The sequence below is a fragment of the Pecten maximus genome, chromosome 11, assembly GCF_902652985.1.
Source record: "Pecten maximus chromosome 11, xPecMax1.1, whole genome shotgun sequence".
Taxonomy (NCBI): domain Eukaryota; kingdom Metazoa; phylum Mollusca; class Bivalvia; order Pectinida; family Pectinidae; genus Pecten; species Pecten maximus.
In genome coordinates, this window is record NC_047025.1 from 11737526 (window position 1) to 11754694 (window position 17169).

A 17169-nucleotide genomic window follows, 5' to 3' on the forward strand; every position below is an offset into this window, starting at 1 on the left:
GTATATTGTTTTCTTTTAATTGCATCAAATACAGATACAGTAACACATACAAGGAAAATATTGGTGATCTCGTGTTCTTAAACAATGCTGCACATATAACTCATTAAGGCAAACAGGAAGTACCGTGATTTCGTGTTTCATAATTCAATTTTGCTTGTAACAAACATGTTAATTGTCTCAAAATGTGTGTTATCGCCCCTTAACGTAACATAATGGCTTCGCTGTTTGTAATGTCTCTTTTGATTGACTCACACAGCGCCCATCAATTTAAGAAAATTTTCACGGTGATTTTGTACAGTAGGTACAATGATAAAGACTTAACGTGAATAGATATTTTACGTTATATATATTAGTTTATCCTTAAATAACTTAATTAGAAACATAAATAGAATCATACTATTCTTTTAACTTCATTGTTTCGTGAAGAATTAAATGTCAACAAAATGATGAATGAACAACACAAAAAACGCGAATGAATGAATTTGTTTCCTTCCGACTTTAACTAGTGGGGTGACACCTAAAGTAGTGTCACAGAAAGAATAAAGTGTAGTTAGGGAAGATAACTCTGGTTGAGCACGAAAGACAGATAAAAATAAATGCTGAGAATGATACAGAAATATCCGTCTTGAGTTCAGAGGTTCCATGCACGAGTCCTGGTTTACATCAAAATAATTCAATATCAATATTTCGACCAATCAGAATCCTCAGCGTGGTTCTATGGCAGGAAAATCTGTGAGGTCGAATTCGCATCTAAAATTTTACCAATTGAATTCCTCCATGTGGTTGCTATGGCAATGAATCCCATGTGGTTGAATTCGAATTCCCCTATTTACCATTTTGCATCAAAATCCAATGTCTAAACTTCGACCAATCAGAAGCCATGGCAATTATACCCATGTAATGGAATTTGCAGTTCCCTAATACCAATATATACCATATACCAATGGTAATCGAAATCAAACAATATCTAAATTTTCACCAGTCGGAGAAGTAAGTCTGTGGTGGTCATCTTGGCTGACCGATCGGAAAATAAAGGATCAGATGCAAACTCCATGACCTTGAAGAACATTTGTGTCATTTGTTTTAAGTGGGTGACTTAATAGATTATTGGTTATCTTATAACACTGGTAACCCCCAAGACCTTTATTTCCTTTCCTTTAGCTTTAATACCTTCACTTGCTCTTATACTGACTTTAATAATTCAGCTCAATTTAAGACTTTTCGCAAAAATATAGATAAAAAACCTTTGCTGACAAAAACAGAAATAAGAACATTTATAATATTTGTATCACTTAATCACATTGTAGGAAATTAGCTTTTACGTTGTGTATGCCCTTGCTTTGAATTGGACGATCATTTCCGAACATACGCAGGTAAGGGTGACCAATTTCAGCTGATTGTAAACCCATCAATACACGGTAACTCTGCAAAATATATATCAAAATACAATACAGTAACATGTTAAATTTAATGTTATTTTAGTGTATTTGAACAATTAAAAAAGGAATAGAAACCTGCGTATGGTATCGCACGCAGATATTAGAATTAATATTACGCTTTAAAGCATTGGACTTCATACACGTTCCATGATAAATCGTATACCCCATACTTGTAAGCGTTTTTTTTTTTTAGTTTTGTGTCTTTACTATGAAATGGATAACAAAATTATATTTTTTTCGTTTACAATCATATTTACCCGCCAGTTTATCACGAGTGGAACGTAACATTTGTATTGCCTTCAACAAGAAACTTTTTAATAAATGTATTTATTATGCAATACCAATAGATACATACCCTGTAACAAATCGTTGTCGGTGTGTTGTACACTACCCATATAACATTGGTGTTACAGGGAGGTGTTGTCTTGGATCCTTTGTATGTATAATATCTACCATCAGCCGGAAGTAAAAGACTGGGATTGACAAACGCAGGGTCTAAATATTATAAAAAAAAATGTCGTTTACATGTATATATAAATATTCTAAATCATAACATTCATATGTGTAAATTATGTTTATAACATTATTCTCTAAAAACATAGCTTCTTATTGATTATAAAATAGGCAAAATATTTATAACATATAAAATCGTTGTACTTAGAAAGTATCAATACCGAAGCATACAGCATTGCTTCTTGGTTGTTTTTTTTTTTAAAGTTTATTCGGAATCCTTTAATCTTGTTCATCATACTATATAACTGTAAATCACGTTGTGTTTTTATAAGCGGTGTCTAGTATTAATTCTATTAGGAGGTCTCGTGGTTCCCTTTAATTAACTTTTATTCTGTCACCTATGTAAAAAGACACCCTTTCTCCTATTAAACCATAATGACGTATTGTGTTAATGATAACCTATTAATCTTTTTTATTTTTTTTTTTTTATTTTTTTTGAAAAGTATTGTGTTAATATGTTTCCTTTTACTTATAGTTGTATCTGAGCACTATTAGATTAAGTTGGATCTTAATCTTACTTACTCTTCACTGAAAGATATCTCCTTGTGTGTGACACGTAGTTCAATATAAGTCTATCCGCCTCTGTGTGACAGCGTCTAACTACCTATACAAATATAATGATAACATGATATATAACGACGGCAACATCTTTATGACGACACATTGTTCTCAAACAACAATAATTAGATATACTAAAGTAACAACACACAAAAAACAGCACAACTCAAAACTGCAATATATGCTTAAGTCGCACTAGATGGGTAAACATTTGAATAATTCAAATACACAATAACCATTCATTAATTTACGTAAAATTCGAAGTGGATTGAAATAAGACATATAATGAAGATATTTATGGAATAATTCTTGTTTTTAACGTTTACTGGTGTTGAATAACTGCATGCTTTTTACAGATGTTTAAATGACGTTAGTGCGCCATGTTGAAATATCTGTAAAAATGCAGTTAAAACACCCGTAAACGATACAAAAAAATATTCCTTATAATAAATTTTTTTCAATACTTTCGTTAATTAAATCGGCATTCTTTCTTCGGCGTTATACTAATAGACGTAACAGACGGACAGTTAAAGGGATCGCTAGACAGCTGATACCAATTTGGCGGGAAAGGTCATCATCTACGGGAATAAACAAAACATATTTCCACAGTATCAATTTTTTTTATTAGATTCCTGTAAGATGTTTCAAACATTTCATTTTTCTATCGTTATATTTTGTTTAAATCTACCATATTCAATTCATATATTTTTTTCAAAAAGTCAAAACAGAAACGAAAATATTCATTGCGCATTCACACAAATTGAGCAAGTGTGCACCGGTCTGGCTATGAGCATTGTATTCTTACGCGTCAGATGTTTACACACTTGTAAGATTATCAAGTTAGTAAGGAAAATAATGAAAACACTCAGGATATGTAAATATTAAAACAAAAACCTGATCATGTGACAAGAGTTTATTATAATAATATACGGCACATGCTGATGTGTTCATGGTGTGGGTTTCTCGATTATTTCATCAATAGTAAATATATTTTGAGGATTTTTGTTGTCCTATCACAGGCGGTGTTTTAGCGAATACCGTTTAAACAAGGTTACCCGACGCCGTTTCCTGATCCAAATCAGTAGCCCGTATGCCCACTCCTAATATCAGTCGCCTGACTTACTCTCCTTAACATTGACCCAATCAAGGTGTTTATTGCTCTTTGGTGATTATTATTCCACTCGTGAACCAGGGCCTGCGTGGGTTGAGCGACATTATAAAGGTCGTTGTCGCGCTTCCTTGCTCGTCCCACCAATGCTCGATTTGGGACCAAGAACTGGAGCGTTGTTTGAAACAACCCTAGCAATATGGGGCCTCTCGTTGTCCTGCTGCAACGTTAGATTACGCTGATGGATAAGAGGAAGAACGTGTAATCTCAAGACCTGATTCCGATATCCTATCGATTTAAGATTATCATGGATAAATACGAAAAATGTTTTCACGCTTTTATATATGTAACCCTGGTAAATACTAGCCGCAATATACCGCTCGGCTAGAGAGATCTTGTCTTTAGCTTGATCGGTTGAGCGTAAGACTAGTAAGCCAGAGGTCCCGGGTTCGATCCCTAGCGGAGGCAGTGATTTAAATTTAATTAATCCTGTGCTCTGTTACATATATCTCTGCCCAAAACATAACAGGCCCTTCCCCGAAACTATTGCTTTCCATTACACAGGCGTCAGAATATCGCTTACCACGAGGTCAATAGACACGTTGTCGCCCATCCGAACTGCGAAGTGTCAGGCGAGACTCGCTAGTGAACAACGCGCGTCTCCAATGGGCCAAACGAAACCGATTACGTGTATGTGCAAGCAGACACTGAATTCGACGTTCGCGTCGCCTCTGCCAAACTGGCGGACCAACATAGGGACGCCGTGGCCTTCAATGAAACTCCTGTGAACGATTCCTAACTGTTCTTAGACACACTGGCCGACCATGAGTGCCGACACCCTGACGTACCTTCGCCGTCTGAAGTTGGTTACGGAGGTGCGAGAGACGTACAAATGTATTTCTCTATCTTGACGACGCGACGTAATGAGTGGGCGTCCGTTCTTAGGAAGGTCACCCAATCTCCCCGTGGCTCTTAGACGCCCAACTAAACGGGATAGTGTTGTCTCTTGTACACGGTATTGCTGGGCTACGTTACGAGTGTCCCTGTAGTATCCCAGCAACGGCCCTACATCTATCGACTTCATTCAGTCGCGCCCCTTCGCTGTACAACCTCTTCGAAAAGAAATATTGTGTAACTGGTCTGTACTATCCTAAAGTTCTATCTGCAATGATTTACCGGTAAATATGGTGCAGGAGTACCCCGGATGCACGCTTATGATATGAAAACATGCAGCGTCGAGCGGGGTCAAGTTCGACTGAATTTTAATTGAAGAACATTTTCACAGTGCAGGGAGGTAGATCAGTGTGAGATTAAATTGAATCTAGACCACGTGTCTAACAGTTATATTAGAAAAACCAAACTTTTTCCCGCTAGTATATTTATGAACTATTTTTATCAAAGATAACAGGTTATATTTCAGCTCTACTTAAAAGAAGTTATACCGTCGACGGCATATACATGTACACTACTTTTCACGACAATGCCTAAAATTACATCAATGATATAGAAATATAATCATCTTAGAAGTACCGACGAAACAGAGCAAAAAACTGAGAAGTTTTGCATTAAAAGTAATCACTCATAAGACTGGAAAGTGCATACCAACTTTTGGTGCTGTGAACTCGTTCGGAATGCAATTAATTGTTTATTCAAACTTGAGGTTTTTGTAGTAAAACCAATGTTTATGATATAATACTCACCACCATATAGATAATAGCGTATCGCCTCCGGCAGCCCATAATTTGCATAACAAAAATGAAAATAAATATCCCGTGAGAGGACCCTTAATGCCCGATACGAACGCACCGCGCATGACCCAAAACCTCACTTCCGCAACCAAATAATTGGATGAGGAGACGAGGGGAGGAGGGTGGGAACTCTAGTATATGGTGGTGAGTATTATATCATAAACATTGGTTTTACTACAAAAACCTCAAGTTTATTTCAATAATAGCTCACCACCATATAGATAATAGCGAATTTGTCTTACCGTAGAGGAGTCTCCGAGGACAATGACCTCTTGAAAAGACCGCAACAAAGACATCAGTTAAAAACCCCTTAAGGGTCTGGGATATTTACAATAAAACTCTTTAAAAACAGAAACCGCAATGGAACCTCCCTAAGGATTGACTGGGGGACAAGTGACTGACTGAGCAGTGACAAGAGGACCCAGAGAATATAACCCATCTGCATGGGAGGACAGCGACCGCAGATAGAAGTCTGCAAAGGTGTTGCGGCCTCGCCAAAAGGCAGATGCCATGACCTCATCATATGAGGTTCCATTGAGAAAAGCCCAAGAGGCAGATAGAGCCCTGACTTCATGTGCCCTAACCCGAACACTGTCACGAGTCGTTGCAGTAGACCCCTCATAGGCTTTCTGAATAGTTTCACAGATCCACCTGGGAATAGTCTGAGAAGATATATCAGACTGCTTTGCCTTGATGGACAAGAACAGACGAGGTCTAGGACCCTGCCGCCCCCCCTTAGTTTTATCAAGATAAAACTTCAAAGCCCTACAAGGACAAAGTAGCAGATCCTGATCATTGGGACCAGAGACAGCCTTTAAGGCAGGAATCTTAATAGGATCTGGTGAAAAATTGGGAACCTGGTTTTTCGCCAAGAAGGAGGGGTCAGTGAGAAGGGTCACTAGGGAATAGTTACGTGACCACCTGAGACATGACGGAGAAGAAGAAAGAGCATGTGTTTCACTTCTCCGCCTACCTGAGGCAAGTGCAATCAGGAAAACAGTCTTCCAAGAAAGGAACTTAACAGAAGCAGAAGCCAAAGACTCATAAGGAGACCTTGTAAGAGAGTCCAAAACTAAAGCCAAGTCCCACTGGGGTGTCAAGATTCTTACCTTAGGCTTCTCCAACGAAAAAGACCTGAGGAGATTAGAGAGAGTGGAACATGTTCCAACATCTGAACGACCCCGAAAAGAAAATACATTGGCTAAGACTGAACGATAGCCTCGAATGGTGCTAGGCGCTAGTTCCCTAACCTTAAAAAGGTAGAGGAAAAACTCCGCTATTAACTGAATAGAGGCACCGAGTGGATCAATCTTCCTGCTGATACACCAACTGCAGAAGACTGACCATCTGGACTCATAGATGGCAGATGAGGAAGATCGAATAGATCTTGTGATGCCATCGGTAACTTCTGCAGAAAAGCCTGCCTGCAAGAGACAGACCGAGATAGCCTCCACGCGTGAAGGTGCAGGTGTTCCGGATTGGGGTGAAACTGTCTGGATTTGGGCTGGCTGAGGAGATTCCACCTGGCCGGAATGGCCAAGGGGAGATCTACCAGCAAATCCAGAAGAGCCGGAAACCAAGGCTGTCTGGGCCACAGAGGTGCTATCAGGAGAACCGAGCAATCGTGATTCCTGACCTTGTGAAGTACCCTGCCCAGGAGGTTGAATGGAGGGAAGGCATATGCCAGAAGACCCTCCCAGCTCAGGGATAGAGCATCTACTTCCCAAGCCAAAGGATCCGGAACTGGAGACACGAACGTCTGAATCTGGAAATTCAGAGCTGTGGCAAACAGATCTACAAGAGGAGTCTCCCAAACCATGCAGATGGCCCTGAATATAGACCTGTTCAGGGTCCATTCTGTGATAACTGGACTCCGTGATCTAGATAGCGTGTCTGCTAAAACATTCAGGTGCCCTGGAAGATGCCTCACTGAGAGGGACAGACCCATATCCTGACAAAGAAGAAGAATCCTGATAGTGAGGGCACATAGCTTGTGAGACTTTGTACCCCCCTGATTCTCCAAATAAGCTACCACTGTAGCATTGTCTGTAGCCAGACAAATGGACTGATCCTGCAGCAGAGGCTGTAGGGACTGAATGGCTAGCAGAACTGCTCTCATCTCCAGCACATTGATGTGTTCCTGGAGTTGAGCCCCCTGCCAGACCCCTGAACGACACTGACCGTTGAGGTAGGCACCCCAACCCGTCATAGATGCGTCCGTATACAGAGTTACTGTAGGGGAAGCTCTCTGAAGAGAGACGCCCTTCAAAACATTGGCCTCCAAAGCCCACCACATGGCCGAGGCCTTGACGGAAGCTTCCAATGGAATCCGAGCATCCCACTCGAGGGATGCAGGTTTCCATTTGGAAAGAAGAAACATCTGAAGAGGGCGAATATGGAGCCGACCCAGGGGTACGACATCCGAAAGGGAATTGAGGAATCCGAGAAGCCTCAGAAACCACCTGACCTGAATATAGTCCAGACTGTTGAGCAGAATAACCAACTCCTTGGCTTTCTGGAACTTGGACTGAGGAGGAAGAACGAGGCCCCGATCCGTAAGGAAACGGTTTCCCAGGAAAATGAAGTCCTGGGATGGAAGAACCTCGGATTTCTCCCGTGAAGGGATAAAACCTAGGCGTAGAAGAGTTGTCAAGACCGACCTGGTGCTGCAACGCAGAGAGATTGGGTCTATATGCAGCATCAGGGAGTCGTCGAAATAAATATGGATATCTACTCCGCGACTGTGTAAATAGCCCACAACCACCTGAAGTAGCTTGGTGAACACCAAAGGGGCGGTGGTCAGACCGAAGGGCATGGCCTTGAACTGGAACACTCTGCCCTGAGAAGTGAATCTCAGGAATTTCCTGACCGATTTCTTTATCGGTATATGGAAATAAGCGTCCTTGAGGTCGATTGAGGTCGCCCACATACCTGGAGCTACCGAAGTCAAGATACTTCGAGGTGTCTCCATTTTGAAGTGTGGCGAGACTACATGCTTGTTGAATGCACTGAGGTCTATAATCGGACGCCAGGCCCCGGATTTCTTCTTGACAAGAAACATCCGGGAGTAAAAGCCTGGAGTCCAGAGTGACCTTGGAAGCTCCTCCACAGCACCCTTGGCTATCAAGGAATTGACCTCGTCTAAAAGGGCTTGAGCCTTCTCTACATCGCCTGGTGGAGGAAAGAAGATAGGGTCCACAGACAGAGGAGGATCCTTCAAAAGAGGAATACCTAGACCCTCGGAAACCACCGAAATTGCCCACTTGTCCTTGGTGAGCTCCTTCCATTCTGGTAGGAAGGAGGATAGACGACCCCCGACGTGCAGATCTGGCTTTGGAAGCTGGAGACCTGACCATGGATCGTCTAATGGGGAGGACAAGTGACAATGAGGAACCGAGGGACTGCAAGAGTCAGGAACTCTGTCCCTTCTTGCTGGGATTCTTCTATCCACCCCTTCCTCCTCTGTGACTCTGACTGCCCCGACCCCGAGAAGAGTGCCCACCTCGAACAGCCGAAGCTACAGGAGGCTGAGTCTGGGTCTGAGACTGAGTTGTCTGAGCACCCCTCTTAGGCTTACCTGGACGCTGCACCCGGCCAGGTTTAGGCTTAGCCCTAAGCTTCTCAAGCCTAGCTGAAGCCGCCTTGTCATTGTTGACTCGGTCCATGACAGAGGTGAGAATACCTCCAAACATTTCTGAGCCAGACAAGGGAGCAGTCATGAGATCGGAAATGAATGGCTCACCTACAGCTAGTCTGGGCTTCAGAACTGCTGCACGGCGGGCCAAAACAAAATCAGCAAGAACTGCCAAAATGAGCGCGGTTCCATCCATGTGGGCCCGGTTCATGGCCTTGCTGAGTTCAGCCAGAAGCTTAGTCTTGTTAGGTAGGCTCTCCTCAGAATGAGAAGATGCTACGAACAAAGCAGAGGAAAAAGAATCTGCATAAGCCAGCACATGAATGGCAAGACGAAGCAGTCTTTCCATGCGACTATGCTCCTTAGGAGATAAATGAACAATATCATTTGATCTCCCAGGCCAGCGATGGTCTAAGATAAGATCCACCTTGGCTGGAGTAGGTTCAACTGAGGAATTGTGCACAGAATATCGAGAAGGACTAAACCCCTCGATATCGCTAACCCCCAGAAGCAAACCAGAAAGATCCTGCTTTCTATTAGAAGAACCTTTGGCCTGCAGAACCTTTTCAATTTGGGCCAATGCTGAAGAGACCATAGTCCCTTCAGCCAAAGACCTACCTGATGCCTTAGCTTCTGGCTCCGAGGGAAGAAAGGCACTTAAAGTTGAAGTCCTTTCTGGGAGGCTAGAAGCAGAGGGAGGGGGACAAAATTCAACTCCCAAAAGGGAAGCAACCTCCAAACGAAGGCTACGAAAGGAATCAAGATTCCTCTCTGCCTGAAATGCAGCCAGACCTAAATCTGAGTCGGGGTTATCAGCCTCAGAGTGAAAAGACTCATGATCTGACCCCTCGGTAGGTACTGATGGGAGCCATGAGCGAGTCTCGGCATCCAAATCAGACCCAGCATCCAACGACAGAGTGTCCCCATCATCAGGCAAAGTCAGCTGACCAACATCCTCAGTCTCGGACTCCTCAAAATCCATATCCTCAGTCTCCTGAAGATCAGTTTGAGGAGACTGGCCAAAACTGGAGGTTGACCGAGACACAGTCTGGTCTGGAGCCTCCATTCTCCTACACTTAGAAGCAGAAGAAAGGCCAGCACTAAGATGAGAGAAGTTGACTTTACGCTTAACCCTGCTGGGAAGCGATGACCTGGGAGTCTCAGCCAATGTCTTCGAGGGACGGTGAACCCTTTTAGACTTAACAAGGCGTGTGCGAGAAGGGGGGGGGGGGGGGGACCCAACTCAACACCTGACTGATTATAGACAGCTGAGGAAACCCAAGGTTGACCAGTGTAACCTGGAAAGGTTTGACCATACCCAGGGTATGGAAATCCCATAGACTGGGAGGGGCCCCAGTGTTGGCCGAAGCCAGAATACTGGGGAGAAGGCAACATTCCGACACCCGCAGGACCAGGAAATGAATTGCCCCCTACTGGAGACCTGCCTGGCCAATATGGCTGAAAATGGCCAAAATTGCCAGGAGACTGCAAACTACCACCTAACCCGGGTGCAGAATGAGGGTAGGGATAAGGTGGGGGATGCCCTGGAGCACCCATAAACCCAACTGAGCCAGGAGCTCTAACTGGAGGAGGACCAGATAGAGGCAAGGCAGACCTAGGAACCGACGGGTGCATAACCCCGGAACCCAAACCAGACTCAAAATACGGTAAACCAACGCCTGGGAGTGAAACAGAGACACTCCCAGATCCTAGTGCAGCCTCTCCAGAACCACCGTAAAAACTGGCAGTACCAGCCGGCCTACTGTCAGTGGGTACGCCGGCACCCCTCAATGGGGCCCGGGTCGCATGACTGGCCTGTTCGGTAACCATTCCGCTAACGGAGATGGTACCTGGACACTCGCTCCCTTCGACCTCCAAGGAGATTCCCGGGTGAGTGCCCTTCTGATGACCGATAGAACCCAAAGGCCCTACCGCCTCAGAAATATGTGTGTGAATAGGCTCCTCTGTAGCCAAAGAGTGCCTACCACCGTGAGACAAAATTACTTCCCCTTCAGGGGGTAAAAATGCCTCACTGCCAGGTGGGAGGCTGACAACAGCACCACACTGGACTTTAGGTTGACGTTTACTGTCTGCCCCAGACTTAGCACCCTTATTACGGGCGACAGACTGATGGGACAACACCCTGTCCCACAAAGTGTTTGACCATGTCAAACAGACGGAACACATGTTGTCCCGGGAGCAGCCTCGGCAGGTAGAACAGGTGTCATGGTCATCCCCATCGAGGATGACATGACCGCAGTCTCCTGACCGAGTTTTTGGACCCGAAGTAAGTCTCTTACCTCGCATTCTGCTAGGCGGGCAGCTTCCAGCAAACGAGAAAATCCAGCCAAAAAACGGAAGAAAAATCCACCGATAAAATTACGGAAAAACGTCCCGTAAACTGGAAATAAGTACAGAAAAGTACAAAATGAAAAGGAAATAAAACAACTGAGTTGACAAAAGCAAAACGGTAGCAAATAAAGCGAGAAAAATAGACACCGAAGTGGTCTACTAGACCGCGGTACCGTAGCGAGACAGTCCACGTGTGCAGTAACCACTCGACAAAAAAGACGAAATACGACACACAAACGGACTGACAGTTCAAACGAAAATGAAAAACTTGTCAACAAAGATGAGAATAACAAATTACGAAAGCAAAGCAAAAGAAAAACTAATTAAATGCAACAAAAACCCTGGGAAAACGAGCTGTCGTCAAAATCCTTCTGGGATGATGGCTGCCATAAGCGGAAGTGAGGTTTTGGGTCATGCGCGGTGCGTTCGTATCGGGCATTAAGGGTCCTCTCACGGGATATTTATTTTCATTTTTGTTATGCAAATTATGGGCTGCCGGAGGCGATACGCTATTATCTATATGGTGGTGAGCTATTATTGAAATAAACATGGCTACAACTGAACTCAGCCGTAACGAAAATCATATTTGTCAATTTGTTCACCAGTCAGCAACAATTTGATAAGATACTGAATTTTACAAAACCAAAGCTACATTTATGTATGAAAAATGTAAAAATATGAATTTGCCCATGTACAGACACGGATATTAAACTTATAAGAAAATACTTGATTTTACAACATTGATATATATATGTCATTTCATCACGACAATCAAACATTTTCATCGTTAGTATTATTACAAGATTCTTCGTACAACAAAGACTCACATTGAAAAAGATCCCTACTGCTACCAAACCGTCTCTTGCTTGAGAACCTTCTTCAATTGTTCTCGACTCCTGTGTCCTCTTCCAATGAACCATGTGGATCTAGTAATATACAATTATAACATTGCTTATTTCATTGTAGCATTATTAACAGCAGGATGTACAATTACAGAGTCTTTTAAATGTACAACAAAAATTGTAAATTTCAAAGAACAATGCAAAACATTAGCGATGACACTTAATGACAGAGCTGAATTCAAGCCAAAACAAGTTGTTCCAAAAAGTGAAATGATTCATTAAAATCCTAGCAACAAGAAAGCACGTGCTCAGAGGTTTGTTCTTTTATAGAGAACAAAGTATATATAACAATTGTGTTAAAGCGTTAAACATGAGTGCAAAAAAATAGATAAAAAAACTAAGGCTTAAAATCGACGAGAAACAAAACAAAGCATAAAACAAAACAAAAACGAAAAACAATATCAATAGATAAACAAACAAATGAAAAGCTTTTAAAAAGATAAATACAGAAATTGCCATACAGAACTTTTTCAAGATCTCCACGTTTAAGATGTTTATAAAAAATATACATGCTAATATCAATAGTGTTATTTAATTTTATTAAAAAAGTAAAAGTAAAAAAGTAACAAAGACAAAAATACAGAATAAAAAAAAACTTTAATAGAAATAAGATTTTTTTTTTTTAATTAAATACATTTGAATTAGATATATATAATACCGATTTTCGCAATGAAATCTTCTGGTAAATACTGTTTGCGTGAACTGCAGTTTTTTTGTGCTTGGTATTCTAGGGAAAGTCCCGTGACTACGCCACTTCACCATTTTGCTAGTCTCTTTACATTAGTTATGCGACATGATATATACGTTTACAGTAGCTAAATAAGAAAATAGAAAAAAAATAATAATAATGAAAATTGACGCCCTGTGTCTTTTAAACGTTAGTACCTCTCCTCTGAATCCCTTCCCATTGATCCGGTGTTCAGATCCTGTACGACTCCCGTTGGTACCAATGTGGAAATGGAGTTCCGAGAATACATAGTCAGTATCCTCGTGGTCTGGAACATTTCTCAGTACTTTTCCATACGTGCGAACACCGCCGCGGTTTGATGGTGTAAATGTACTAGAATGACCTGTGCAAATTAGGAAGATTTTATATTTACCACGTGACCATTTTTAAAGAGACTAAAGAACTAAATGGTCCCGTGATAATAACTGGTCGTATCGTGTTTCTATGAATTTGTTGTTTTCATCAAGATGGTTTTGGAAGATCAGGATATGTCAGCCATACAAACATCCTTACAGCAGTTAATTTTTTTTTATTTATTTTTTTTTTTTTTTTTTTGTCTTTGCAATAAAGTTAATAGCCAGTGAACATTGCCGTTACGTAGGCTTAAAATGCCCACGGTTGTCGAGAGACAATTAAACACAATCAATCAAGTAGAAAAAATGACACAACACATATCGTTTAAATCCCAAAATTCAAACCCAATAGAAACAAAAGAAAGATAGAAACAACCATCAATATTACAAGCAAAGGCAACAAGAATGCAAACAGAAGTAGCAGAATTACTATTTCATTCATCAAATTGAAGTTGGATCGCAGAAGGAACAACGGTCTAACACACAAAATGGAAAGAACGTAACGAAAGGAACGTAACTGCCATAGTTATAACGTAAATGAGGTCAGGAAGAAACAGTGACCCTCGCACTTAAAACGGAAATGATGTCACGGAAAGAAAAGCAAACCAATGTAAAGAGCGGAAGTGAGGCTACATTAAGAATATACAATGATAAGAACACTATCACGAGGAGAACAAATACACAAAAGACAGAGGGGAGGTCATGTGATCCAGACAGATGTTTGCAGCACGTGTGGAATAAATCAATGTAAAAACTGAATTATGTCATTGATTATTTGACTTTTATGCTACACCAAAATACACATACGGTGGCTAATATTTGAGTACATTATAGTTCAGTTTTCATACTTATACGTACATGTATATGCAATCTTGTCTGATTTGCTTTCACCATATTCGTGTTCATGTATACTAATAAAGCAATGTGTTTCACAATACGTTGTACACATGGCGCCCAACTGAGTATCACTTTAAAATATAGTTTTGATAATAGATACGTTCTGAAAACGTACATATTTTAGCAGTATTCTTATTTTAGCGCTTTTCGTACTAAAAGCATTCCGCTAAATTATGATTCCGCTAATTGCACTTCCTATACACTTTTTCTATATAAAATCATTTGGTGCGCCAATTCACCAATTCGTTAATCTCTTCAATTCGGAGATTTGCTAAATTTGAGGGAGCCAACAAATACGTTTACGTTTATAATAGAACTGTTTCGTCTTTCTAAGATTCTTCTGCAACGCTTCAGAAGTTAAGAAATCCGGAAGAGAAGTTGAAAATCAAAAATGGAGAAGACATTATGTTAAAATATAAGGAACTAATATTCGACACAAACTCGGAAAACTTATAGATAAGATATGATATCTAAGTTACCGTTGTTTAAAAAGCTCCCTCTGACGTATCCATTCTGACTTCTATAATGGAGATATAAAGGAGAGTCGTCTTCTTCTGCAGATTCCCATGCACTGTACCCTATTAAGTCTTATATCGATAGGGCTCTGATGGGGTCCCTTGCACTCATTATAACACATCCGCCATCTTCTAGGGCCTGGTGATGGTACAATGTAAACATTTTAAGACTTTTATTATATTTTCTAATGTAAACTCGCACTACCAAATATGTAATGTTAAAAATTGGTGTTTATATATGAAACATAATAATCTTAACAATGCAATACCCCCACCCCTTCTAAAGGCTACGCCATAAACCTGTATAAACTACAACCACAGCATTAATTCAACTTCATCCACAGAGCCTGCCTACATACACATACATGTATATACTTAGATAATCATCTAAAGTTGATCTGAATTACATCTTACCTTTAACATAAGCATACACAAAGTTTCATATAAAAGTGATAATTGATCGCAAAGACAGTCTATACATTTAACATTAAAAAGTAACAATTCTGCCACCCAATAAGAAATAAAGGTGATCAACATGAGTATATAGAAAAACTCAAATGTGTTGAATATATAGATATAGAGCATTACCTATAGGCGAACGATTATCATAACTAAAGAATTGATGTTTCCTGACTTCTGAACATGATGCAAGTCCGGAGCTTGGAGGCCTTCTCGGAGACGATGAACAATTAACGCAGGAAAACAGCACAGAAATAATAAGAACTGTGGTTAGAATACCCATTGTGACCACTGACCACTGACCACTGGTGATCAGAGTGTTTCAGTATAATGACTACAGAGATTAATGATAGAATAGAGTCATTCATGTTCTACTGGGCTATTGTTAACCTCAGGGCACGCGTGGTGCATTTGTATATCAATGCATTAAATGCACAATACGTGTTCTGGTAAATGAGACATCTTGTTCGACTGTTAATGAAACGCAGAATATGGATAGATACTCAGTAGAAAACCGAGAGACGAGGAAAAGCGGACGAAACGGTAAAATTATGGGAAAATACGAAAATATGAAAAGTGAACAAAACGCGAATAAATGCCGAAAAACATAAACCGAAGCAGACACTACGCTAAAATATGGGGAAATGTGAAAATATAAAAAGTGGATTACATACGACAATGCGGACTCAAATATATAACGATGGGGATCAAAAATGGAATAAAGTTAAGTTTATGTGTATTGCCCGAGACGAAGAAACATATTTTCAATATAAATATAATAGAAAATTAAATCAATCAAAACATAACGTTACACCAGTAACATGTTATTATATAAACGAGAATATTAAAATCTCACACGTACAAACGTAAATGCAATGTGAACAAGGTAACAATTACACATTATTCGGTATTAGTCATAAAACTGATGTAAAAAATGTTAACTATGTCATTAAAAGACCATACAGCTATATCGTCTTCCAAAGAATCACAAAGGTAACTGACAGCAATATATATCTTTGTTATCAAGTAATTATCCACTGGTGTCAATTGGCCTTAGGATACATGTATACAGAAGAAATTATCATTTGTTGGACGGTCGTAAAGCCTACGTGGGGCAGTCGCCTGGTACTGACCGTAGGCCGGTGATTTTTCCTCCGGGTACTCCGGCTTTCCTCCACCTCCAAACCTGGCACGTCCTTAAATGAACCTGGCTGTTAATAGGACGTTTAACAAAACAAAACCTAACCATGCGTTGGAACACAGAACCAGTATATAAAATTCCACTCAGCGACAGTGGGCCCGAATTACGAAAAAAGAAATCAAAGATTAATGAAAACATAACAACATATATAAATATAATGTCTTTTAATTATGGTGTCAATATCTGATGCCTACATCATATGTTTATTATTGCTACAAACATACATAGATAATAAGATAATGAACATATATAAATAAACAAATATATATTTTTAAAAAAAATCGGGGGGAAAATACACTGTAGATAGGTAAGATAAGCTTATCTTACCTATCTATTTTTCCGCCGATTTTTTTTTTTTTTTTAATATATATTTGTTTATTTATATATGTTCATTATCTTATTATCTATGTATGTTTGTAGCAATAATAAATCTATATTATCTAATAATATTTGCTGTCGGACACTCAATTTTAATTCATATTTGTTAATTATGTGGGTATATTATGATATAGACCATACTATGTAGACATGATTTCCGATATTGTATTTTATGTGTATTGTACAGTTTACATTCTGTATGTGTATTGGTACAGTAACAAAGTAGAGTGATTAACATTGTAACAGTTATTGCTAATGGGATTCACATGTATGTAATTTATACTATATGCGTGCTTTTGATTTTATTATACAGTAATGTATTCCCTCGATTGCAATACTATTCTTGAACAATTTGTAAAAAAAATTAAAATATATATTTGTTTAT

The 17169-nt window shown here is 40.1% G+C and overlaps 1 protein-coding gene across 1 annotated transcript; it reads right to left on the minus strand.

Annotated features, from left to right (window-relative positions):
- Positions 1-1259: 1259 nt before the first annotated feature.
- LOC117337720 (carbonic anhydrase 7-like) lies at positions 1260-14817 on the minus strand. The gene is made up of 6 exons (XM_033898817.1): positions 14711-14817; positions 13140-13324; positions 12180-12278; positions 2475-2556; positions 1795-1934; positions 1260-1424 (listed from the first exon to the last, which is right to left on the minus strand). Exons 3-6 carry the CDS (start codon positions 12270-12272, stop codon positions 1293-1295), a joined length of 447 nt encoding a protein of 148 aa, XP_033754708.1. The 5' UTR covers positions 12273-12278; positions 13140-13324; positions 14711-14817; the 3' UTR covers positions 1260-1292.
- Between the last annotated feature and the right edge of the window lie 2352 nt (positions 14818-17169).